At 47.1% G+C, this 24,695-nt stretch overlaps 1 protein-coding gene across 1 annotated transcript in view; it reads left to right on the forward strand.

Annotated features, from left to right (window-relative positions):
* Positions 1 to 1,266: 1,266 nt before the first annotated feature.
* LOC122945450 (bifunctional apoptosis regulator-like) overlaps positions 1,267 to 24,695 on the forward strand; it is a 43,872-nt gene continuing 20,443 nt past the window's right edge. Inside the window, exons 1-5 of the mRNA XM_044304519.1 lie at positions 1,267 to 1,520; positions 8,215 to 8,395; positions 9,680 to 9,849; positions 11,643 to 11,787; positions 12,425 to 12,595. Coding sequence (XP_044160454.1) covers positions 1,267 to 1,520; positions 8,215 to 8,395; positions 9,680 to 9,849; positions 11,643 to 11,787; positions 12,425 to 12,595 — 921 coding nt within the window. The remainder of the gene's footprint in view (positions 1,521 to 8,214; positions 8,396 to 9,679; positions 9,850 to 11,642; positions 11,788 to 12,424; positions 12,596 to 24,695) is intronic.

A 24,695-nucleotide genomic window follows, 5' to 3' on the forward strand; every position in this document is an offset into this window, starting at 1 on the left:
GCCCATTGCTTCTGGCACCCCCTGAGTGCCGGCATGGGCCGGACCCCCCCCCCCCCCCAGTACGCCACAGCGTGGTTGTCAAACGCAGGTTCTGATGCAAGTGTCAACAGCAGTATGTGAAGAAATCCTTATGGGTCCAACAGTGAGGAATAGCTGTAAAGTTTTAGCCCACATAATAAGGGATGAGCAAACTTTGCGAGTTCAGGGACCCGGACCCAAACCCAGACTTTTTCACTAAAGTCTGGGTTCGATGTTTGGGTGTTTTATTTTTCGTTATAACATGCTTATATCAGAAAATAATGGCATTCTTAAGACGGAATGGAAAAGGGAGACCTTTAGAGACATTCCATTTTGCAATTGTTCAAAATTGAAGTCTACAGGAGCATAACGGATCCATCCTGGTTTCCGTTATGCAGAACAGGACTCCTGCATAACGGAAACCAGGTATTCCTTTTGCATTCAGTCTTAAGAATGCCATTGTTTTCAGATAGAACCATGTGATTATGAAAAATTAAAACGTGAAGAAGTTCAGGTCCCCATTGACTTTAATGGGATTTGGGCCTGGGGTCAAGTTCAGAACCTGAACTTCCATGGGTTCATCGTCCCTAGTCATAATGCCATCTTGTATTGGCGTTGCAGTGTAATTGTTCAACTGTTCACATGAATGCTGTATGCCATATATTGCTATGTCCACTACATTATTTAACCCTGTGCAGTACATAGGATGATAACCACAGCATGAAAATCCACAGGTAACTTTTTCTGCAAATTCTTTGAAGATTTTTTGCACCAAAATATGCCATATGTAGGGTGGCTGCTTTTAGGCCGGACAGCCCTGTTTTCTGACTCCCTGTCCTCTGTCCACCGCAGGGCCTGGATGGACACAGGGATGTCCTCCTTTTCAGTAGCTCACGCTCAGACGGCCATAAAAAACAGATGCAAAACCGCCATTAAAAACTGACAGATGGCCAGAAAATGGAGGCACAAATGGTTGACAAATGGCCATGACAGTGCATTTTTTTCACTGTTGCTTATAGTGTGCATGTAGCCTAATGTTTCTCTTCAGTTACAATAGGTAATGCAGGCTTTGACAAACCATGGCTACTGGAAAACTGTACCTTTTTTTTCCTCTTACATTAAATACTTAGTGAAGAAATGTTCCCAATCATAGTTATGACAATTCATGTCTGCTGTTTTGCAGGACTTATAATGACACGTCGTTTTCGAGACCCGCATTCCATATTTGACAGCCTGAGCACGGCAGCCATGGAGGAGGACGTCAAGTTAGACATTGACGACTGGGAGGGGAGCTCGGGAGTAAGAATAGACCGAAACATATCTGCTAGTGAATTTTCCTGCAGTTGTTGCCATAATATATTGGTGAACCCCACCACCCTGAAATGTGGTCACAGCTTCTGCAGACATTGCCTCGCCCAGTGGTGGGTGTCTTCTAAGAAGACCGAGTGTCCCCTATGTAGTGACAAGTGCAAAGAGTTTCCCAAAGTGAACATACTTCTTAGGTAAGTAGAGGTGGGGGCTAAACGTAATTCTGATATACGTATTTTCATGGTAAAATTGTTTTGTTTGAGGCAAAGATGACATATTCTGCATGTGTCCTACAAGCGAAGTGGCTCATCAACTGAATGCGATGGTAATCTCTCCTCTTTCATATCAATTAAAGGGTTGCCCCTATGACAACTTATTGCCTACTAACAGGATAGATGGTAAATATTTTATCAGTAGGCATTCACTCACAGGGACCCCCATGTTCACAAGACAGCGCCCCAGAGTGAATGGAGAAACAATCTACATGCACTGCCACTCTATTTATTCTCTATGGGACTGTCGGATATGGCTATTTTCACATGCACGACAATTGATCCATTCATTCTGAGGACTTCAAGACCCTGTTCTTGTGATCGGTGGGGGCCTATCTATTGAATCCCCCACACACATCAGATACTTATCACCTATCCTGTGGATATGCAGCAAGCCCTTGAGGAGCCGGAGCAGAGGGTGAGAATGGTAGTGGCTCTGACTATAGGATGTGTCACAGTGGTTTCCCTCAGGCTGTTGCTCCCTAGGGTGATGCAGTGAGAGGAGGGCACACCCTTTGTTTCTCGGGATGCTCCTGGTCGCTGGGGTTCCTGCAGGATGGTAGATTGGGGTACCCTTGATGTTAAGTGTTTGTATGGCGGCAAGGCAGGGTGTGTAGAGTATGCAATGGCCGGCGTATGGCGATGTACGAGTCAATAAACCAGCCCAGCTTTAAACAGAATAAATGCTTGTCCTTAATGTAGAGAAAAATGGGAGTTGTAGTATATCCAACAACAAGGAAATACAGTCTTATCTGTACATAGTGCAACTCCTTCCACGGATAGCAATGTATGGCTCTTGGCCCTCTTTATACACTATATTGCTAAAGTCTCTCTTTCTAGAATCTCTGGCTGGTGACTGTATTCTTGCAATAATGCCTATAGTTCACACTGCGATGTGCAGGTCCAAATGACTAAGATTGGTCAATTCATGCCCATGTGTGTAGGGTGTCTTAACTTGTTATCCCTAGTACTGCAGATAGGTGGCAAGTTCTTATTTTTTAAAATAACACCTTTAATGCTGAGCTGTTAGTGGAACGTAGGATTGTATCAATGGGTTTTGTAGGACAAACAGGAATGTATATTGATATAAATACACTCTGCAAGAAACTCCGCATTTGACCAAATGTTAATATGTAGAGAGAGCATCCACCTGAAGACAGTGTGTCATCAGTAAATTACTTACATTTTTATTAGTTAATATATTTATTTATTAGTTAATATATTTTTTATAACTTTGATAGGTTTTCTTGTCGTTGTCTGTATAAAAAAGAAACTCTGAAATCTTTTCGCTCTGATCACTGAGCCTCACAATACCCGTTTTGTGCAGATCACTTCTCAGTGGCCATCTCATTATCATCACAAGCAGGATTATAATGAAATATATCTCGATATAGATAACACAGGACCCACCATTCACAATAGTTGAGGGTCACAGCTTTTCAACTACCCCTCCCTGCACAATAACCTCTGTACAGTTCACAGAGCATGGGTTAATGATTCATCTCGTCTACAAATGTTGAGCTATATAAAAAAATTAGACAGAGCGCATAGAGATGGGCACAAAATGGAGGTGCTCACCTACCAGAAGATAGGTCAATATACATTCCGAGATAACTCCTTTAAAGGGGTTATACAACTACTATAATGCCCCCCAAAATTACGGGTGACACTAGGGAGGCCCCATAAGGGCCTAACAACATGCAATCGTCAGACTGCCAAATCTATTTAGCAATAGGATTTAATATGTTGCTAAATATAAAATTCTGTATATTCCAATGTAGTGCTGCCACCTGCAGGCCTACATTGGATTGGAATATACCTGTGAAAGGCCTGAGTCTCCAACAGGCTCGGGGCTTTCTCAACAAACAAATGTTTCCCCAATAGCTGCGCGGGGAAGCCAATTCAGGCCCAGATGCACAGTTCTTCCAGGTTTTCAGCTCTCAGATGCCAAGGTCACATTTGACTATGACATCACCAATCGCAGACATTAGCAATGGGTGCATGAGAAATGTGTGACTGTACCTTTAAACTATCAGCTGATTGTTTGGAAATTAATGAAGACCTAGTCTTACAGACTTCAACAGCATCCTCTCCTGACGAGAGAGAGATCAGTTTTGGTCGGATTACTTCTTTTCAAAAGGTTTTCTGGAGGAGCTGTCATGCGTACTGAAATGTTTTTTTTTTTGTTTTAATAATTTCCCTGTGACGCAGCAATTCTGTTCTCTGTTATTCATTTTGGAAAATTATGAACAAATTGACAACTGTGTTTGAACTAGGGCTGCAGTAAACGATTATCTTAGAAAGAAATCGAGTATTCTATCGATCAAGTAATCTAATAAGAAACGATGAATTAATAGACCGTTTTCCTTTATAAAAACTCATCAGACCCCCTGCCATCAGTCCCCAACACCCTTCCCCCAGTGCAATCAGCCCAAGTGCATCAGTTCGCCCCAGTACCATCAGCTCAGTCCCCCCAGGGCCTTAAGCTCTTCCTCACCTTGTGCCATCAGCTGCCTCCTCAGTGCCACCAGCTTGCATCCCCAACTGCCGTAGAGTGCCACCAGCTTGCCCCCCAGTACCACCAGCTTGCCCCCCAGTACCACCAGCTTGCCCCATAGTGCCACCAGCTTGCCCCCCATGTGCCCTACAGTGTCACCAAATGCCCCCCAGTGCAACCAGCTTCACCACCAACTTCTTCCCAGTGCCACCATCTCCCCCTCCTAGTCATGACCCCAGCAACAGTAATTACCTATCCTGTAGGGGTGCCTCTCCACAGCTCCTCCATCTTCTCTGTGCACTGACGTCCTGACGTCACACAGCGTCGGGTCATAGTGCGCGCTTCACTCCCGTTCCGTGGTCACATGACACAAACGAATCCTCAATGCAAAAAATTTGAATTGAGAATTTTATTGTGTCTAATTACTTGATTAAATCGAGTAATCGTTTCAGCCGTTGTATGAACATTCCCCTTCTCAGCTTTCTCTGTCCCTGCAGCATCTGCAATGGTCGGCACTGATTGGATAGTGCCAGACCATGATTCCCCCCTCAAGATGAGCACTCGTGCTTAAACCTGCACTTGTCCCCATATTGGATATTGCATGTGCCCTCGTTAAAGAGGAAGCCAAACCCTTCTGAACCGCCACCGAGCACTCCGACTGTCCTGAACAACTGCCCCCTCCCCCAGTGAAAGGACTGACCTGCCCTAACTGGAGCCGTCACCCGCAACCACAGCGCTATATTCTTGTGGTCCAACCTGATACTAGGACGCACTGCCTTGCACTGACAAAACTGTTCGTCATAATGCAACCAAGCAAGCCCCCATAAACCCGATATGCTTCCCCAATAGCGTCAAAAAAGTGCAGAACAATTCTCCGGCGCCTTTTCCCCTATAACAGTGATAGGCAAACTGCGGCTCTCCAGCTGTTGCAGAACTACGACTCCCAGCATGCAAAGACTGCCTACAGCTTTCAGCTAACAGCAGGGCATGGTGGGAGTTGTAGTTTTGCAACAGCTGGAGAGCCGCAGTTTGCCTATCACTGCCCTATAACATTGGCCAGGATCACAAAGGCCTGCAACAAATTTAAGAACGTACACGGAATCAGACGATAACATCGCCTGTCCTCATCCTCCTTTTTCTTATCCTCTTTCCGTTCCCTATCCAACTAAAAATGCTCCAAAGGGAGTAGGGGCCCTTCAAAGCAAACATACGGTCACGGATGTTGTAGGGGAGAACACCAAAAGACAAGAAGAAGGAAGGGAAAAGACACTTAACTTCTGAGGCTGATGGATGATGGATGAACAGGACTTCACCAGGAACCACACTCCAGCTCTTCCAAAAACCAAATGAAGCCGGAGAAAGGAGTGATGGGTAAAGTCAGACTAAATAGGGGGAGGTGAAGGTCACATGATCCACACCTGAACAGGGTGTGTGGACATACCAGCAACACACAGACAAAGTGAAACCAAAAGAGGCTGTCAGATAACTAATGTGCAGATAATCTTTCAGACCTTCTCGAACCTGTCACCGGCGTGACACATACATCTCGCCCTTTGCCGCGTCAGCCAAATGAGGCACATCCTCCTCCTTATCACCGTCTTTACCTCCGTCCTTATCCCCCCCGACTCCGCTGTTGTCCCTCCAGTCCCACCACTACTACCGCAGCTCCCCTCCCCTTAGACACCCCATGTTGCCAATGGCGTCCCCACCGTCGACCCAGGTGCCACTAAACCCCGCACCAACTCCCGTAACCCAGCCCAAAGCTCCCCTAACCCCAACCAGCCGCTGCCCAACCCAGAGGTCCCCTTTGCTACCTCCAAGAGGTTACCTTGCAACTCACCTGGCTGCACAGATGCTGTGACTCCGCCAGCCAGAACAAGAGCTTCAGGGTGTTGCGTGCAGTCACCCCCCCTGTCCTAGGATGCTCAGGAAGTCCTCTGCAGAGATGTCTTCTCCTCTTGTAGCCTGGACGCACGGTTCGACAAATCTCCAGAAGACAGTGAGCCAGCCCTGTGCGGCAGACGCTGAGCCTCCATCTTAGCCACGCTACTCCTGCTGCTCTCCCCCTCGCTAGGCGTCAGAACCACTGCCCAGAGATCCTGCCACACCTGGTCCTGCTCCCCTGCCGCCCACCTCCACTGAAGAAAAAGGGGATCCACTCCCAACGCCTGGGTCCCGCCGTGCTGCCGAATTCATCCTGGCTTGTGCCTGCCTAGAACTAACCTGCCCCACAGCACCACAAACTGGAGGATCCCTGGAGGGTCTCCTCACTCTGTGCCGGACCCTCGGGGTCACCTCTGGGCTTAGGCGCCCGAAAGCCTGGTCCTCCGCGGCCATTTTCCTAGGGGCACTTCAGCAGCAGCACCAACCGACCCTGCCAGCAATCCCTGGACCTGAGCCTTCAGCCATCCAGAGCTGCGCTAGCATTGCCTCCATCTCAGAAATGGTGAGTAGGCTTTGGGTCACACAGCACACTGTAGCTTTTTTTGTTTAGTTTTTTAAATAGGGGGGAGAACGACTGATCCCTTTACTGTGCCCACTAAAATGGCCCCTTTCCTGCCCTTTGTCCTCCCTTTTAACAGCCTTCTCCCCCACCAGCTACATCTCCTAGCGCGGCCCTTAACCCCTTGCCTGCCATTTTCTCACCACTCCTCCCAAACCCAGTCATGCAGGCCTCCCCCCAGGCTTGCAACACAGGTCTGGCCCGTCCTTTTATGCATGACATTTATATGTGAAATACAGGCATAGGAGGGATAATGAATTTCCCCTAATAGGTTTTTTTTTTTTTTTCTTACCATTTTGGGGTACTTAACAATTTTTGATCACTTTTAATTCCATTTTTTTTGTAAATGAGCGAAAAACAGCAATTCTGGTGTGTGTGTGTTTTTTTTTACAGCATTACTACTGTAAAGGGGTCACAGTGAGGGCATTACTGCTGTGAAGGGGCACAAAGAGGGCATTACTGCTGTGAAGGGGCACAGAGGGCATTACTGCTGTGAAGGGGCACAGAGGGCATTACTGCTGTGAAGGGGCACAGAGGGCATTACTACTGTGAAGGGTTGCAGAGGGCATTACTACTGTGAAGGGGCACAAAGGGCAATACTACTGTAAATGGGAACAGAGGGCATTACTACTGTAAAGGGGCACAGAGGGCATTACTGCTGTGAAGGGGCACAGAGGGCATCACTGCTGTGAAGGGGCACAGAGGGCATCACTGCTGTGAAGGGACACAGAGGGCATTACTGCTGTGAAGGGGCACAGAGGGCATTACTGCTGTGAAGGGGCACAGAGGGCATTACTGCTGTGAAGGGGCACAGATGGCATTACTACTGTGAAGGGACACAGAGAGCAATACTACTGTGAAGGGGCACAGAGGGCATTACTACTGTGAAGGGGCACAGAGGGCATAACTACTGTGAAGGGGCACAGAGGGCATAACTACTGTGAAGGGGCACAGAGGGCATAACTACTGTGAAAGGGCACAGAAGGCATCACTACTGTGAAGGGGACACAACAAAGGCATAACTACTGTGAAGAGGCACATTGTGGGCATTACTACTGTGAAGGGGCATAGAGGGGGCATTACTACTATGAAGGGGCCACAGTGAGGGGATTACTTCTGTGAAGGGGGAACAATGTCGGCATAACTACTGTGAGGGGGGCACATTGTGAGCATGACTACTGTGAAGGGGTATATTGGGGGCATAGCTACTGTGAAGGGGTATATTGGGGGCATAACTACTGTGAAGTACTCACTTTGCACTTGGTAGTCCAAGACCCTTCCTGCTACCCTTAGATTGGCCAAAACTACTTACATGTGCATTGCTGGCTAATCCAAGTGCAGGGCTGGACAAGCAGGACTGCGACCAGAAGGTTGTTTTTAACATTGTAAAATGTACATAGTTGGAGTCCAATGCTAAAGGAACAATTGAAACAAATGATAAAATATTACATGGCATCCAGCAAATCTCAGTGAGATAGTACTTACATGAGAAATATTTGAAAGGGCTCCCAGAGGGTTAATTTCCGTTAATACCAGATTATTTAGCAGTAATGCATAATGTTACGTTTTCTTTGTGTATCTTATAATGACCTCTTGGTTGATATTTTGTTTTTCAGGAATGTCATTGAAAAACTGTTTCCTAATACCATAAAAGAAAAATATGAGGACCTTAAGCAGAAAGTTGATATTACCAAAGCCTTGCAGGCCTTCAATAAGTATGGGATTTTACAGAGTCGGTTGTCTTCCTGGGCCAGAGGTGACTTCTCAGGAGTGCTGGCTGTATTAAAGGGAGTAACAGTAAGTGACCCTCCTGTATAACACAGTCATTTGTAATGTCTTTACATACATCCCATCTGCTCTGTCTTCATACACATTCACACAGTGTGCAGTCTGACATTCAGCACAAACCAGGCATGCTCAACCTGCGGCCCTCCAGCTGTTGCATAACTACAACTCCCAGCATGCCCGAACAGCCTACAGCTCTCAGCCTACAGCAGGGCTGGGAGTTGTAGTTTTACAACAGCTGGTGGGCCGCAGGTTGAGCATCCTTGGCATAAACCATTCATGTCTTCCAAATAAGAGGACTGTTTTCTGTAGTCTAACTTGTTTATTGGCAAAATAGGAGTATTTAATGTGATTGATCAATTCCGGTAAAACTAAGAATACAAATGGCTTGTATAAGGCATAACATGTATCATGCAGAAAGCATAGAACAGCATATATTATAACATTTGCATAACAATGAGAAAAATGTCCAAAATGGCTGCCATATACATAGATTGCATGGCTAGCTAACATAAATAACTCCCTCAGTGACACTTCAACTACTAGAACAGCTCTGTATAACATACTGTCCATGAAACAAAGGTAGATGTCACTCACCAGCTATACTTGCACAAAGATGGTGGAATTTAAGAAGAACTGCATGGAACAGCTCTGCTGATGTCCTGTAGTCTGTATGTAGACTGGAGACTGAGCTTCTCCTTCCCAGAATGCCTTGCACTACCCACCATGCCTAACACCTCTCACAAAGCAGTAATCTTTATTAACAAGAAAACAAGGTGCAATACATTTTTACCACCGCTAGATGGTGCTGTTACCTAACTAATAACTACAGGAATACAGAAAGTGCAGCAGAATGAACTAGAAAAGAAATAGACTTGAATTGAAATGAATCTCCTCCTACTGGAGGCAGAACACCATCTGTTCATGTGCCTACACAATGATGAAGAGGACTATGTTATCACTTCTCTTTATGAACCAGAGCAGAGAACCGCTCTGTAAGACTGGCTCCTATCCTGGTGGACACAAATCTCAATCTCCTGTTCTGGCAGACTTGTGCCTCATCAAGTATGGAAGCTCATCAGAATGGACACTATGTAGTATTGCACTTTCCAGGGTGCTGATCAGTCATTAGCTTTTTCAAAGGGGTTGTCTCTTATGCGTATAACACTATAAACCCAATGTGCCATATAGAAGGAATATTGCAGCGCCACATTTTGTGAATCAAAACCAATCCAATCTTGCAAAGGAAGCGTTATTCTGTTTTCTATTAATGGTTTGTAATGGATTGTTTCCCAGGTTGTGTTACTGGTGTGTTATCGGATCACTCAAGCATTTGAACATGACCTCTTGGAGCACAAACCAGTGTCTAAATGGACCCCTAAAGAGGTAGTCCTTTGGTTTGAGCAGTTGGGTCCATGGACGTCTGATTACCAAGACAAATTTTTATCTGGAAGGGTAAATGGAAGGTGAGAATATTGGTATAGATTATTGGAAATGAATGCATCTACTAGCAATATGGCAAGTGTCTATTATCTTGGTGCTCATCTCTTAGATGCTCTTACAAAAGCAAGTGCATGCTGCTTGTTAATTATCCATCCCCCATTCATTGGCGTGGCTAACAGTAATTTAGCATACAGGGCCCGCTATTTTGTGGCTCTATGCATTGGCAGCGCTATTGCAACTGTTGGATTATTTTCCTTCAGATCCAGTGACAGACTCTCTAAGGCTACTGCCGTACACTCAGGTTCCTGCATGGAATTTTGGATGTCAAAACTAGCAGTGAATTAAAAAAAGAAGTCATATCTGTCCTTTACACTTTCTCTCCTTTTATGATCTGCTCCTGGTTTTAGCTTCCAAACCTGCATGCAGAAAAATGACCATGTGCATTGCTGGCCGTACCCTTAGGTTTTGTGCACACAGTGGATATTTACATCTGAAAAATTTGCTGCAGATTAACAGTTTGGAGCGAATCCGCACGCAGATTCAGGTCCAGTCAATGTTTGCAATAGTAAAAGTCCAGCTCACCTGCATCAGCAATTTAGAAGGTGCACGGATGGGAAGAGACCCAGACTCAAGTACTTGGAAGGAAAAAATCCAGCACCTCGATTTTTCGTGCTTAACGATGTTTATTCCACAAAACCAAATGTACAGCGGTGAAAAATCCTCAAGTGCAAGCCCCATTACGGTCTACGCGTTTTGAACTGGATGGTTCTTAATCATGACCTTCATAATAAATTTCTAAGGAAGTATATATAGGAGTGAGCATAAAAAAATCCCTCCCCCCCTCAAACTAGCTGGGCGGTCCAAGCCATCCCCGGTGTTACAATCAAAAGTGCTAGCAGAAATTGAAATGCACCAAACAAGTTTAAAATCTGACATGAGCCACTATGAACAGACATTTTATGACATTATACCCAGCGATTTTTTATGCTCACTTCTATATAGACTTCCTTAGAAATGTATTATGAAGGTCATGATTAAGAACCATCCGGTTCGAAACGCGTAGACCGTATTGGGGCTTGTACCTTGAGGATTTTTCACCGCTGTACATTTGGTTTTGTGGAATAAACACCGTTAAGCACGAAAAATCGAGGTGCTGGATTTTTTCCTTCCAAGTACCAGTCAAAGTTTGCAATCCACATGCGGCCACTCACTTAGGTTTCTGCAGCAACTGAAGTTATTTATCAAGGTAAAAATCCAGAAGCATGTGAGCTATCTCATGGATTTCCAATTGGATTTTGGCACTTGAACATTCCACTGTGTGAAGATACGCTTAAACACGGTCATGCCAACCAGTGGCGTACATAGCAAGGATCAAACCAGCCCCCCCCCCCCCACACACACACACGCACAAGACAGAAGGGTTTTTGCCTAAACCCCTTTCAATGACACTTGGACCATTTTTTCCACTGCCTCATTTGCTAAAAGTTGTTCCTTTAGAGGGTGAAGTCCTGACCAAGTTTTCACCCCCAGTAGAAGAGAGGATGATCCCAAATGGGCCCCCTCTTGCCCTGGTCTCATAGCAGTCGCATGGTCTGCCATTGTGGTAGTTACGCCCCTGATGCCAACAGATCTGATCATTTACATCTGTCACACTTGTCTTGTCATCCTGCTATTTACTACAATGACAGAAGAAGAAAAGATGTTTTGCCTGGATAAGGAACCCTACATTTGTGCACTTGTGTTATCATTGCTTTAACTTTTTGGGAGCTATTTATTTTAGCTTTTATGAACTGCTGATGTCTACTTCTATAAACAGGCTTCTACTGACACTGGCTGAGGATGAGTTTTCAAAAGAGCCATACAGTATAGAGAGCGCCAGTCACAGGAAAGTCATCATCATGGAGCTGGAGAAAGTGAAGACGTTTGGGGTGAAGCCACCTCAGAATATGTGGGAATATAGGGTAAAGCATTTGTCCACTGTCATATGGTTACATTGGTACAAGTGAAGGTTCTTCACCTATATGTGATGATGTTGCCTGTTGTGTTCTGTGATTGGTATAAGACAAATGGTTCCTGGACCACACTAAGATTTATTTACGTGCCTGTCAATGAAACTTACAAGAAAATGGCATCGCTGTGGGGCTACATGATCACTAGCATGAAGGTGCCACAAGTTTTTCTACAACATTTGCTATTGACTGCAGCAGAACTGCATGCTCATCAACATTCAGTGTCTGGTTGGGTTCACATGGCAAGGTCCCTAACCAAAGAACTTTTCTTAGAACTTTTCATATGGTTGAAAAACATCCATGTCCATCATGTCCTACTAAGGGATGGGAGAGGATGTAGATGAAAGGAAGAGGTCTGGATATACTTAAAAAAATAGTTTCCCACTCTTAATCTAGGGGAATCCGAGGAAACCATTAATGCATGAAATTGAAATCAGCTTTTGTAACTGGGGGAGGGGAGGGGGGCAGCCATTACCCCTGCAGCATCACATTGTGTCTTTTAATTTGTTTCATATATATTTACTGGAAAGTGAATGCTTGTTTAGTGGCTTTTGGTAAATGTAAACTTTCTTCTTTCTACTTCTCTTAGGCGGTAAACCCCGGAAAATCCTATTTCCTGTTGTATACCCTGGATTCATTGCCGCGGCTCAGCATCTTATACATGTATTTGTTTGATTATACAGAGACCTTTTTACCATTCATCCACTCCGCATGTCCTCTGCAGGAGGGGGATGAAGAAGACCATATAACCAAATTCATAGTAAGTTTTCACAGATTTTTAACACCTTTTTAAAGATTTTTTTACCTTATTTACTATACTCAGTTTTCTTATTGGTTTCAGTAACGCCATTCTTTGTCTAGACACTTTTAGATGCCAGTGTTGTATTCTATGCTGTTGAGTAGAGATGAGCAAATTTTTTTAAAATTTGATTCAGCCGGTTCACCGAATTTCCCAAAAAGATTTGATCTGATTTTATTTGTGGCAAATCGCGTTAAAAAACTGCTATTTCCTGGCTGCAGAGAGCCTTTATAGTGGTGTAGAACTCTGTGCCTTGCAGTAACATGCATAGGGAGTCTGCTGTGGTAGTGAAACAATACTGTGAGTCAGTATGACACGCAGATGACAGGCATCGCTCTTAGAATTCACTTATTTGGGCAGTCACGGGGCCAAAACTGACCAAATAACTCAAGAGTGAACTCAGCCTTACAGGTCAATGTTAGCGTCAAAAAAGAAAAAAAAAACCTGTGAGGTAGAAGCCAATTTACCCCACTTTAGGGGAATAAAAAATTCCTTCTCGACTCCAATCAGGCAATCAGAATAACTCCCTGGTAGAGTTGAGCGAACACCTGGATGTTCGGGTTCGAGAAGTTCGGCCGAACTTCCCGAAAATGTTCGGGTTCGGGATCCGAACCCGATCCGAACTTCGTCCCGAACCCGAACCCCATTGAAGTCAATGGGGACCCGAACTTTTCGGCACTAAAAAGGCTGTAAAACAGCCCAGGAAAGGGCTAGAGGGCTGCAAAAGGCAGCAACATGTAGGTAAATCCCCTGCAAACAAATGTGGATAGGGAAATGAATTAAAATAAAAATTAAATAAATAAAAATTAACCAAAATCAATTGGAGAGAGGTCCCATAGCAGAGAATCTGGCTTCCCGTCACCCACCACTGGAACAGTCCATTCTCAGATATTTAGGCCCCGGAACCCAGGCAGAGGAGAGAGGTCCCGTAACAGAGAATCTGGCTTCATGTCAGCAGAGAATTAGTCTGCATGTCATAGCAGAGAATGAGGCTTCACGTCACCCACCACTGCAACAGTCCATTTTCATAAGTTTAGGCCAAGCACCCAGGCAGAGGAGAGAGGTCCCGTAACAGAAAATCTGGCTTCATGTCAGTAGAGAATCAGTCTGCATGTCATAGCAGAGAATCAGGCTTCACGTCACCCACCACTGCAACAGTCCATTTTCATAAGTTTAGGCCAAGCACCCAGGCAGAGGAGAGAGGTCCCGTAACAGACAATCTGGCTTCATGTCAGCAGAGAATTAGTCTGCATGTCATAGCAGAGAATGAGGCTTCACGTCAGCCACCACTGCAACAGTCCATTGGCATATATTTAGGCCCAGCACACAGGCAGAGGAGAGAGGTCCCGTAACAGACAATCTGGCTTCATGTCAGCAGAGAATCAGTCTTCATGTCATAGCAGAGAATCAGGCTTCACGTCACCCACCATTGTATAAGTCCATTTTCATAAATTTAGGCCCAGCACCCAGGCAGAGGAGAAAGGTCCCGTAACAGAGGATCTGGCTTCATGTCAGCAGAGAATTAGTCTGCATGTCATAGCAGAGAATGAGGCTTCACGTCAGCCACCACTGCAACAGTCCATTGGCATATATTTAGGCCCAGCACCCAGGCAGAGGAGAGAGGTCCCGTAACAGACAATCTGGCTTCATGTCAGCAGAGAATCAGTCTTCATGTCATAGCAGAGAATCAGGCTTCACGTCACCCACCACTGTAAGAGTCCATTTTCATAAATTTAGGCCCAGCACCCAGGCAGAGGAGAGAGGTCCCGTAACAGAGGATCTGGCTTCATGTCAGCAGAGAATTAGTCTGCATGTCATAGCAGAGAATGAGGCTTCACGTCAGCCACCACTGCAACAGTCCATTGGCATATATTTAGGCCCAGCACACAGGCAGAGGAGAGAGGTCCCGTAACAGACAATCTGGCTTCATGTCAGCAGAGAATTAGTCTGCATGTCATAGCAGAGAATGAGGCTTCACGTCAGCCACCACTGCAACAGTCCATTGGCATATATTTAGGCCCAGCACACAGGCAGAGGAGAGAGGTCCCGTAACAGACAATCTGGCTTCATGTCAGTAGAGAATCAGTCTGCATGTCATAGCAGAGAATCAGGCTTCACGTCACCCACCACTGCAACAGTCCATTTTCATAAGTTTAGGCCAAGCACCCAGGCAGAGGAGAGAGGTCCCGTAACAGACAATCTGGCTTCATGTCAGCAGAGAATTAGTCTGCATGTCATAGCAGAGAATGAGGCTTCACGTCACCCACCACTGCAACAGTCCATTGGCATATATTTAGACCCAGCACCCAGGCAGAGGAGAGAGGTCCCGTAACAGACAATCTGGCTTCATGTCAGCAGAGAATCAGTCTGCATGTCATAGCAGAGAATGAGGCTTCACGTCAGCCACCACTGCAACAGTCCATTGGCATATATTTAGGCCCAGCACACAGGCAGAGGAGAGAGGTCCCGTAACAGACAATCTGGCTTCATGTCAGTAGAGAATCAGTCTGCATGTCATAGCAGAGAATCAGGCTTCACGTCACCCACCACTGCAACAGTCCATTTTCATAAGTTTAGGCCAAGCACCCAGGCAGAGGAGAGAGGTCCCGTAACAGACAATCTGGCTTCATGTCAGCAGAGAATTAGTCTGCATGTCATAGCAGAGAATGAGGCTTCACGTCAGCCACCACTGCAACAGTCCATTGGCATATATTTAGGCCCAGCACACAGGCAGAGGAGAGAGGTCCCGTAACAGACAATCTGGCTTCATGTCAGTAGAGAATCAGTCTGCATGTCATAGCAGAGAATCAGGCTTCACGTCACCCACCACTGCAACAGTCCATTGTCATAAATTTAGGCCAAGCACCCAGGCAGAGGAGAGAGGTCCCGTAACAGAGGATCTGGCTTCATGTCAGCAGAGAATTAGTCTGCATGTCATAGCAGAGAATGAGGCTTCACGTCAGCCACCACTGCAACAGTCCATTGGCATATATTTAGGCCCAGCACACAGGCAGAGGAGAGAGGTCCCGTAACAGACAATCTGGCTTCATGTCAGCAGAGAATTAGTCTGCATGTCATAGCAGAGAATGAGGCTTCACGTCAGCCACCACTGCAACAGTCCATTGGCATATATTTAGGCCCAGCACACAGGCAGAGAAGAGAGGTCCCGTAACAGACAATCTGGCTTCATGTCAGCAGAGAATTAGTCTGCATGTCATAGCAGAGAATGAGGCTTCACGTCAGCCACCACTGCAACAGTCCATTGGCATATATTTAGGCCCAGCACACAGGCAGAGGAGAGAGGTCCCGTAACAGACAATCTGGCTTCATGTCAGTAGAGAATCAGTCTGCATGTCATAGCAGAGAATCAGGCTTCACGTCACCCACCACTGCAACAGTCCATTGTCATAAATTTAGGCCCAGCACCCAGGCAGAGGAGAGAGGTCCCGTAACAGACAATCTGGCTTCATGTCAGTAGAGAATCAGTCTGCATGTCATAGCAGAGAATGAGGCTTCACATCACCCACCACTGCAACAGTCCATTGTCATAAATTTAGGCCCAGCACCCAGGCAGAGGAGAGAGGTCCCGTAACAGACAATCTGGCTTCATGTCAGTAGAGAATCAGTCTGCATGTCATAGCAGAGAATCAGGCTTCACGTCACCCACCACTGCAACAGTCCATTGTCATAAATTTAGGCCCAGCACCCAGGCAGAAAAGAGAGGTCCCGTAACAGACAATCTGGCTTCATGTCAGTAGAGAATCAGTCTGCATGTCATAGCAGAGAATGAGGCTTCACGTCACCCACCACTGCAACAGTCCATTGGCATATATTTAGGCCCCGGCACCCAGACAGAGGAGAGGTTCATTCAACTTTGGGTAGCCTCGCAATATAATGGTAAAATGAAAATAAAAATAGGATTGAATGAGGAAGTGCCCTGGAGTCCAATAATATATGGTTAAGGGGAGGTAGTTAATGTCTAATCTGGACAAGGGACGGACAGATCCTGTGGGATCCATGCCTGGTTCATTTTTATGAACGTCAGCTTGTCCACACTGGCTGTAGACAGGCGGCTGCGTTTGTCTGTAATGACGCCCCCTGCCGTGCTGAATACACGTTCAGACAAAACGCTGGCCGCCGGGCAGGCCAGCACCTCCAAGGCATAAAAGGCTAGCTCTGGCCACGTGGACAATTTAGAGACCCAGAAGTTGAATGGGGCCGAACCATCAGTCAGTACGTGGAGGGGTGTGCACATGTACTGTTCCACCATGTTAGTGAAATGTTGCCTCCTGCTAACACGTTGCGTATCAGGTGGTGGTGCAGTTAGCTGTGGCGTGTTGACAAAAGTTTTCCACATCTCTGCCATGCTAACCCTGCCCTCAAAGGAGCTGGCATTGACACAGCTGCCTTGGCGACCTCTTGCTCCTCCTCTGCCTTTGTCTTGGGCTTCCACTTGTTCCCCTGTGACATTTGGGAATGCTCTCAGTAGCGCATCTACCAACGTGCGCTTGTACTCGCGCATCTTCCTATCACGCTCCAGTGCAGGAAGTAAGGTGGGCACATTGTCTTTGTAGCGTGGATCCAGCAGGGTGGCAACCCAGTAGTCCGCACAGGTTAAAATGTGGGCAACTCTGCTGTCGTTGCGCAGGCACTGCAGCATGTAGTCGCTCATGTGTGCCAGGCTGCCCAGGGGTAAAGACAAGCTGTCCTCTGTGGGAGGCGTATCGTCATCGTCCTGCCTTTCCCCCCAGCCACGCACCAGTGATGGACCCGAGCTGCGTTGGGTGCCACCCCGCTGTGACCATGCTTCATCCTCATCCTCCTCCACCTCCTCCTCATCCTCGTCCTCCTCGTCCTCCAGTAGTGGGCCCTGGCTGGCCACATTTGTACCTGGCCTCTGCTGTTGCCAAAAACCTCCCTCTGAGTCACTTCGAAGAGACTGGCCTGAAAGTGCTAAAAATGACCCCTCTTCCTCCTCCTCCTCCTGGGCCACCTCCTCTTCCATCATCGCCCTAAGTGTTTTCTCAAGGAGACATAGAAGTGGTATTGTAACGCTGATAACGGCGTCATCGCCACTGGCCATGTTGGTGGAGTACTCGAAACAGCGCAACAGGGCACACAGGTCTCGCATGGAGGCCCAGTCATTGGTGGTAAAGTGGTGCTGTTCTGTAGTGCGACTGACCCGTGCGTGCTGCAGCTGAAACTCCACTATGGCCTGCTGCTGCTCGCACAGTCTGTCCAGCATGTGCAAGGTGGAGTTCCACCTGGTGGGCACGTCGCATATGAGGCGTGAGCGGGAAGGCCGAAGTTACGCTGTAGCGCAGACAGGCGAGCAGCAGCAGGATGTGAACGCCGGAAGCGCGAACAGACGGCCCGCACTTTATGCAGCAGCTCTGACATGTCGGGGTAGTTGTGTATGAACTTCTGCACCACCAAATTCAGCACATGCGCCAAGCATGCGTCAAATTGGCTAGTCCCAGAGCTGCAACGAGATTTCGCCCATTATCACACACCACCAGGCCGGGCTTGAGGCTCACCGGCAGCAACCACTCGTCGGTCTGTTGTTCTATACCCCGCCACAACTCCTGTGCGGTGTGGGGCCTGTCCCCCAAACATATGAGTTTCAGAATGGCCTGCTGACGTTTACCCCGGGCTGTGCTGAAGTTGGTGGTGAAGGTGTGTGGCTGACTGGATGAGCAGGTGGAAGAAGAGGAGGAGGAAGCCGAGAAGGAGGAGGTGGCAACAGGAGGCAAAGAATGTTGCCCTGCGATCCTTGGCGGCGGAAGGACGTGCGCCAAACAGCTCTCCGCCTGGGGCCCAGCTGCCACTACATTTACCCAGTGTGCAGTTAGGGAGATATAGCGTCCCTGGCTGTGCTTACTGGTCCACGTATCTGTGGTTAGGTGGACCTTGCTACAGATGGCGTTGCGCAGTGCACACTTGATTTTATCGGATACTTGGTTGTGCAGGGAAGGCACGGCTCTCTTGGAGAAGTAGTGGCGGCTGGGAACAACATACTGTGGGACAGCAAGCGACATGAGCTGTTTGAAGCTGTCTGTGTCCACCAGCCTAAATGACAGCATTTCATAGGCCAGTAGTTTAGAAATGCTGGCATTCAGGGCCAGGGATTGAGGGTGGCTAGGTGGGAATTTACGCTTTCTCTCAAATGTTTGTGAGATGGAGAGCTGAACGCTGCCGTGTGACATGGTTGAGACGCTTGGTGACGGAGGTGGTGGTGGTGGTGTTGGTGGTACATCCCCTGTTTGCTGGGCGGCAGGTGCCAACGTTCCTCCAGAGGCGGAGGAAGAGGCCGAGGCGGCAGCAGCAGAAGAGGCCGAGGCGGCAGCAGCAGAAGAGGCCGAGGCGGCAGCAGCAGAAGAGGTAGCAGGGGGAGCCTGAGTGACTTCCTTGGTTTTAAGGTGTTTACTCCACTGCAGTTCATGCTTTGCATGCAGGTGCCTGGTCATGCAGGTTGTGCTCAGGTTCAGAACGTTAATGCCTCGCTTCAGGCTCTGATGGCACAGCGTGCAAACCACTCGGGTCTTGTCGTCAGCACATTGTTTGAAGAAGTGCCATGCCAGGGAACTCCTTGAAGCTGCCTTTGGGGTGCTCGGTCCCAGATGGCGGCGGTCAGTAGCAGGCGGAGTCTCTTGGCGGCGGGTGTTCTGCTTTTGCCCACTGCTCCCTCTTTTGCTACGCTGTTGGCTCGGTCTCACCACTGCCTCTTCCTCCGAACTGTGAAAGTCAGTGGCACGACCTTCATTCCATGTGGGGTCTAGGACCTCATCGTCCCCTGCATCGTCTTCCACCCAGTCTTGATCCCTGACCTCCTGTTCAGTCTGCACACTGCAGAAAGACGCAGCAGTTGGCACCTGTGTTTCGTCATCATCAGAGACATGCTGGGTTGGTATTCCCATGTCCTCATCATCAGGAAACATAAGTGGTTGTGCGTCAGTGCATTCTATGTCTTTCACCGCTGGGGAAGGGCTAGGTGGATGCCCTTGGGAAACCCTGCCAGCGGAGTCTTCAAACAGCATAAGAGACTGCTGCATAACTTGAGGCTGAGACAGTTTTCCTGGTATGCATGGGGGTGATGTGACAGACTGATGGGGTTGGTTTTCAGGCGCCATCTGTGCGCTTTCTGCAGAAGACTGGGTGGGAGATAATGTGAACGTGCTGGATCCACTGTCGGCCACCCAATTGACTAATGCCTGTACCTGCTCAGGCCTTACCATCCTTAGAACGGCATTGGGCCCCACCATATATCGCTGTAAATTCTGGCGGCTACTGGGACCTGAGGTAGTTGGTACACTAGGACGTGTGGATGTGGCAGAACGGCCACGTCCTCTCCCAGCACCAGAGGGTCCACTAACACCACCACGACCATGTCCACGTCCGCGTCCCTTACTAGATGTTTTCCTCATTGTTATGGTTCACCACAACAACAAAAATATTATTTGGCCCAATGTATTGTATTCAAATTCAGCGGGATATAAATTTGAGGCCTAGTATTTAGGCGCTGGGTGACCGGTATGGATTTACTAACAGAATTGGACTTGGAAATGCACAGTAGCGTGTGTGTGAAGTTATTCTGAATGACCCTATGTGCACCTTGAATATTATATACCCTTTTAGGGATAGATTTCAAATAGCTCTGATATAGCAGAAACCACTAAATTATGAAATTGCTAAATTGGGAATTGTATTTCAACCCAGAACAAAAAATGTGCTTTGACAGACACTAAATAACTTTCCCAGCCACAACAGGACAGCGGTAACGAGAGATTTAGCGGGATATAAATTTGAGGCCTAGTATTTAGGCGCTGGGTGACCGGTATGGATTTACTAACAGAATTGGACTTGGAAATGCACAGTAGCGTGTGTGTGAAGTTATTCTGAATCACCCTATGTGCACCTTGAATATTATATACCATTTTAGGGATAGATTTCAAATAGCTCTGATATAGCAGAAACCACTAAATTATGAAATTGCTAAATTGGGAATTGTATTTCAACCCAGAACAAAAAATGTGCTTTGACGGACACTAAATAACTTTCCCAGCCACAACAGGACAGCGGTAACGAGAGATTTAGCGGGATATAAATTTGAGGCCTAGTATTTAGGCGCTGGGTGACCGGTATGGATTTACTAACAGAATTAGACTGGGATATGGCCAAAAAATAACCACACTATTGCTGGTTAAATGCACTTGGTGACGGGCGCAGCTTGCCCCTGATGTAGTATATGGCCAAAAAATGAACAGACTATTGCTGGTTAAATGCACTTGGTGTCACAGCTTGACCAACCACACTACTGAGGGTTAAATGCACTTGGTGACGGGCGCAGCTTGCCCCTGATGTAGTATATGGCCAAAAAATGAACAGACTATTGCTGGTTAAATGCACTTGGTGTCACAGCTTGACCAACCACACTACTGAGGGTTAAATGCACTTGGTGACGGGCGCAGCTTGCCCCTGATGTAGTATATGGCCAAAAAATGAACAGACTATTGCTGGTTAAATGCACTTGGTGACAGGCGCAGCTTGCCCCTGATTTAGTATATGGCCAAAAAATGAACAGACTATTGCTGGTTAAATGCACTTGGTGTGATAGCTTGACCAACCACACTACTGAGGGTTAAATGCACTTGGTGACGGGCGCAGCTTGCCCCTGATGTAGTATATGGCCAAAAAATGAACAGACTATTGCTGGTTAAATGCACTTGGTGACGGGCGCAGCTTGCCCCTGATTTAGTATATGGCCAAAAAATGAACAGACTATTGCTGGTTAAATGCACTTGGTGTGATAGCTTGACCAACCACACTACTGAGGGTTAAATGCACTTGGTGACGGGCGCAGCTTGCCCCTGATGTAGTATATGGCCAAAAAATGAACAGACTATTGCTGGTTAAATGCACTTGGTGACGGGCGCAGCTTGCCCCTGATTTAGTATATGGCCAAAAAATGAACAGACTATTGCTGGTTAAATGCACTTGGTGTGATAGCTTGACCAACCACACTACTGAGGGTTAAATGCACTTGGTGACGGGCGCAGCTTGCCCCTGATGTAGTATATGGCCAAAAAATGAACAGACTATTGCTGGTTAAATGCACTTGGTGACGGGCGCAGCTTGCCCCTGATTTAGTATATGGCCAAAAAATGAACAGACTATTGCTGGTTAAATGCACTTGGTGTGATAGCTTGACCAACCACACTACTGAGGGTTAAATGCACTTGGTGACGGGCGCAGCTTGCCCCTGATGTAGTATATGGCCAAAAAATGAACAGACTATTGCTGGTTAAATGCACTTGGTGTAACAGCTTGACCAACCACACTACTGAGGGTTAAATGCACTTTGTGACGGGCGCAGCTTGCCCCTCATGTAGTATATGGCCAAAAAATTAACAGACTATTGCTGGTTAAATGCACTTGGTGTGACAGCTTGACCAACCACACTACTGAGGGTTAAATGCACTTGGTGACGGGCGCAGCTTGCCCCTGATGTAGTATATGGCCAAAAAATGAACAGACTATTGCTGGTTAAATGCACTTGGTGTCACAGCTTGACCAACCACACTACTGAGGGTTAAATGCACTTGGTGACGGGCGCAGCTTGCCCCTGATGTAGTATATGGCCAAAAAATTAACAGACTATTGCTGGTTAAATGCACTTGGTGTGACAGCTTCACCCTGATGTAGGCTTCAGCCAAAAAACAACCACACCATTGAGGGTTAAATGCACTTGGTGACAGGCGCAGCTTGCCCCTGATGTAGTATATGGCCAAAAAATAAACAGACTATTGCTGGTTAAATGCACTTGGTGTGACAGCTTCACCCTGATGTAGGCTTTAGCCAAAAAACAACCACACCATTGAGGGTTAAATGCACTTGGTCGCAGCTTGGATGCACTTGGTCGCAGCACCGCACAAGACACAAAATGGCCGCCGATCACCCCAGAAAAAAGTGACTGACAAACGGTCTGGGCAGCCTAAAAACAGTGAGCAATTGAATTTCAGCAGCTCAATGATGCACAGCTGCAGATCGATCATTGGATGGAGTCTTTTGGAGGAGTTAATCTGCCTAATCTCGCCCTACTGTCGCAGCCGCAACCTCTCCCTACGCTAATCAGAGCAGAGTGACGGGCGGCGCTATGTGACTCCAGCTTAAATAGAGGCTGGGTCACATGGTGCTCTGGCCAATCACAGCCATGCCAATAGTAGGCATGGCTGTGACGGCCTCTTGGGGCAAGTAGTATGACGCTTGTTGATTGGCTGCTTTGCAGCCTTTCAAAAAGCGCCAAGAAAGCGTCACGAAAGCGCCAAGAAAGCGACGAACACCGAACCCGGACTTTTGCGAAAATGTCCGGGTTCGGGTCCGTGTCACGGACACCCCAAAATTCGGTACGAACCCGAACTATACAGTTCGGGTTCGCTCATCCCTACTCCCTGGATCAACGACCCCTCTCTAGTAGCTATAGCCTGTAATATTATTACACTCCAGAAAAATACATCCAGGCCCCTCCTGAATTCCTTTATTGTACTCACTCTGTACTGACCCCTGATATATTTATACATAGTAATTAGATCTCCCCTCAGTCGTCTTTTTTCTAAAGTGAGTAACCCTAATTTTGATAATCTTTCAGGGTACTGTAGTTGCCCTATTCCAGTTATGACTTTAGTTGCCCTTCTCTGGACCTTCTCCAGCTCTGCTATGTCTGCCTTGTTTACAGGAGCCCAGAACTGTACACAGTACTCCATGTGTGGTCTGACTAGCGATTTGTAAAGTGGTAGGACTATGTCCTTATCACGGGCATCTATGCCCCTTCTGATGCAACCCATTATATTATTGGCCTTGGCAGCAGCTGCCTGACACTGGTTTTTTTAATAGGTAAAGAAATTCCTGACCGCCCGGATATTGTTTTAAAAAAAGCCCCCAACCTCGGTAATCATTTGGTGCGCAGTGCGATTCCCACTGAAAATGTCAGAAAAGGAGGAGATAAATTCTCCTGGCGCAGTTTTTGCCTCCCATGCAAAAATAGGGACAAAAGCAAAAGACAGTGTAAAGTGACTACTGTTCATTCCATGAAAATAAATAGGGACTTTAAGATCAAGGGGAACATCACCTGTGAAAACGCAGGAGTAGTCTACATGCTGGAGTGCCCGTGTGGCCTCCAGTATGTGGGCCGCACCATGCGAAAATTGAAGACACGTATACAAGAACACATCAGGAATATTACAAAGGGATTAGAGACACATGGCGTATCGCTGCATTTGAAAATCACGCATCAAAAAAATCTGAGGCGACTTACCTTTGTGGGGATCGGACTGGTGAAGGCGAATTGGTGGGGGGGGGGGGGGGGGGGGGAGACACTGTGGCCAAGATTGATCGGAAGGAGGTGAAGTGGATTTATGATCTTGACACGATCCAGCCCCGTGGGTTAAATGTGGAGTTTGACCTGAAACCTTGTCTGACCGGCTAGAGGAGTGTGTTCCTATATTGAAAATAGAATATACTATTCTTATTGTTTTTGTTCGGTGGATTAAGGCTGTGATTGGCTGGTGCAAAACCATGTGACTAACTACGTGTTTGATCACATGGTGAAATGGATTTATGAATGGGTCTATGGTAGTAACATGGAACGAGTGCGAATCGTGAATATATAAATACATATTAAAGAGGACCTTTCACTCGTATACAAACTAAAAACTAACTCTATCTGTGAGCAGAGCGGCGCCCAGGGGTCCCCCTGCACTTACTAGTATGCCTGGGCGCCGCTCCGTTCGCCCGGTATAGGCTCTGGTGTCTCAGCTCCGTCTGTTGTATTGGACTGATTTTTTGTAGGAGGCGTGTCCCTTGCTGCAGTGCTGGCCAATCGCAGCGCATAGCTCATAGCCAGTCTATGAGCTGTGTGCTGCGATTGGCCAGTGCTGGAGCATAGGACACGCCTCCTACAAAAAATCAGTCCAATACAACAGACGGAGATGAGACACCAGAGCCTATACCGGGCGAATGGAGCGGCGCCCAGGCATACTAGTAAGTGCAGGGGGACCCCTGGGCG

This window comes from Bufo gargarizans, chromosome 8 (genome assembly GCF_014858855.1).
Source record: "Bufo gargarizans isolate SCDJY-AF-19 chromosome 8, ASM1485885v1, whole genome shotgun sequence".
Lineage (NCBI taxonomy): Eukaryota > Metazoa > Chordata > Amphibia > Anura > Bufonidae > Bufo > Bufo gargarizans.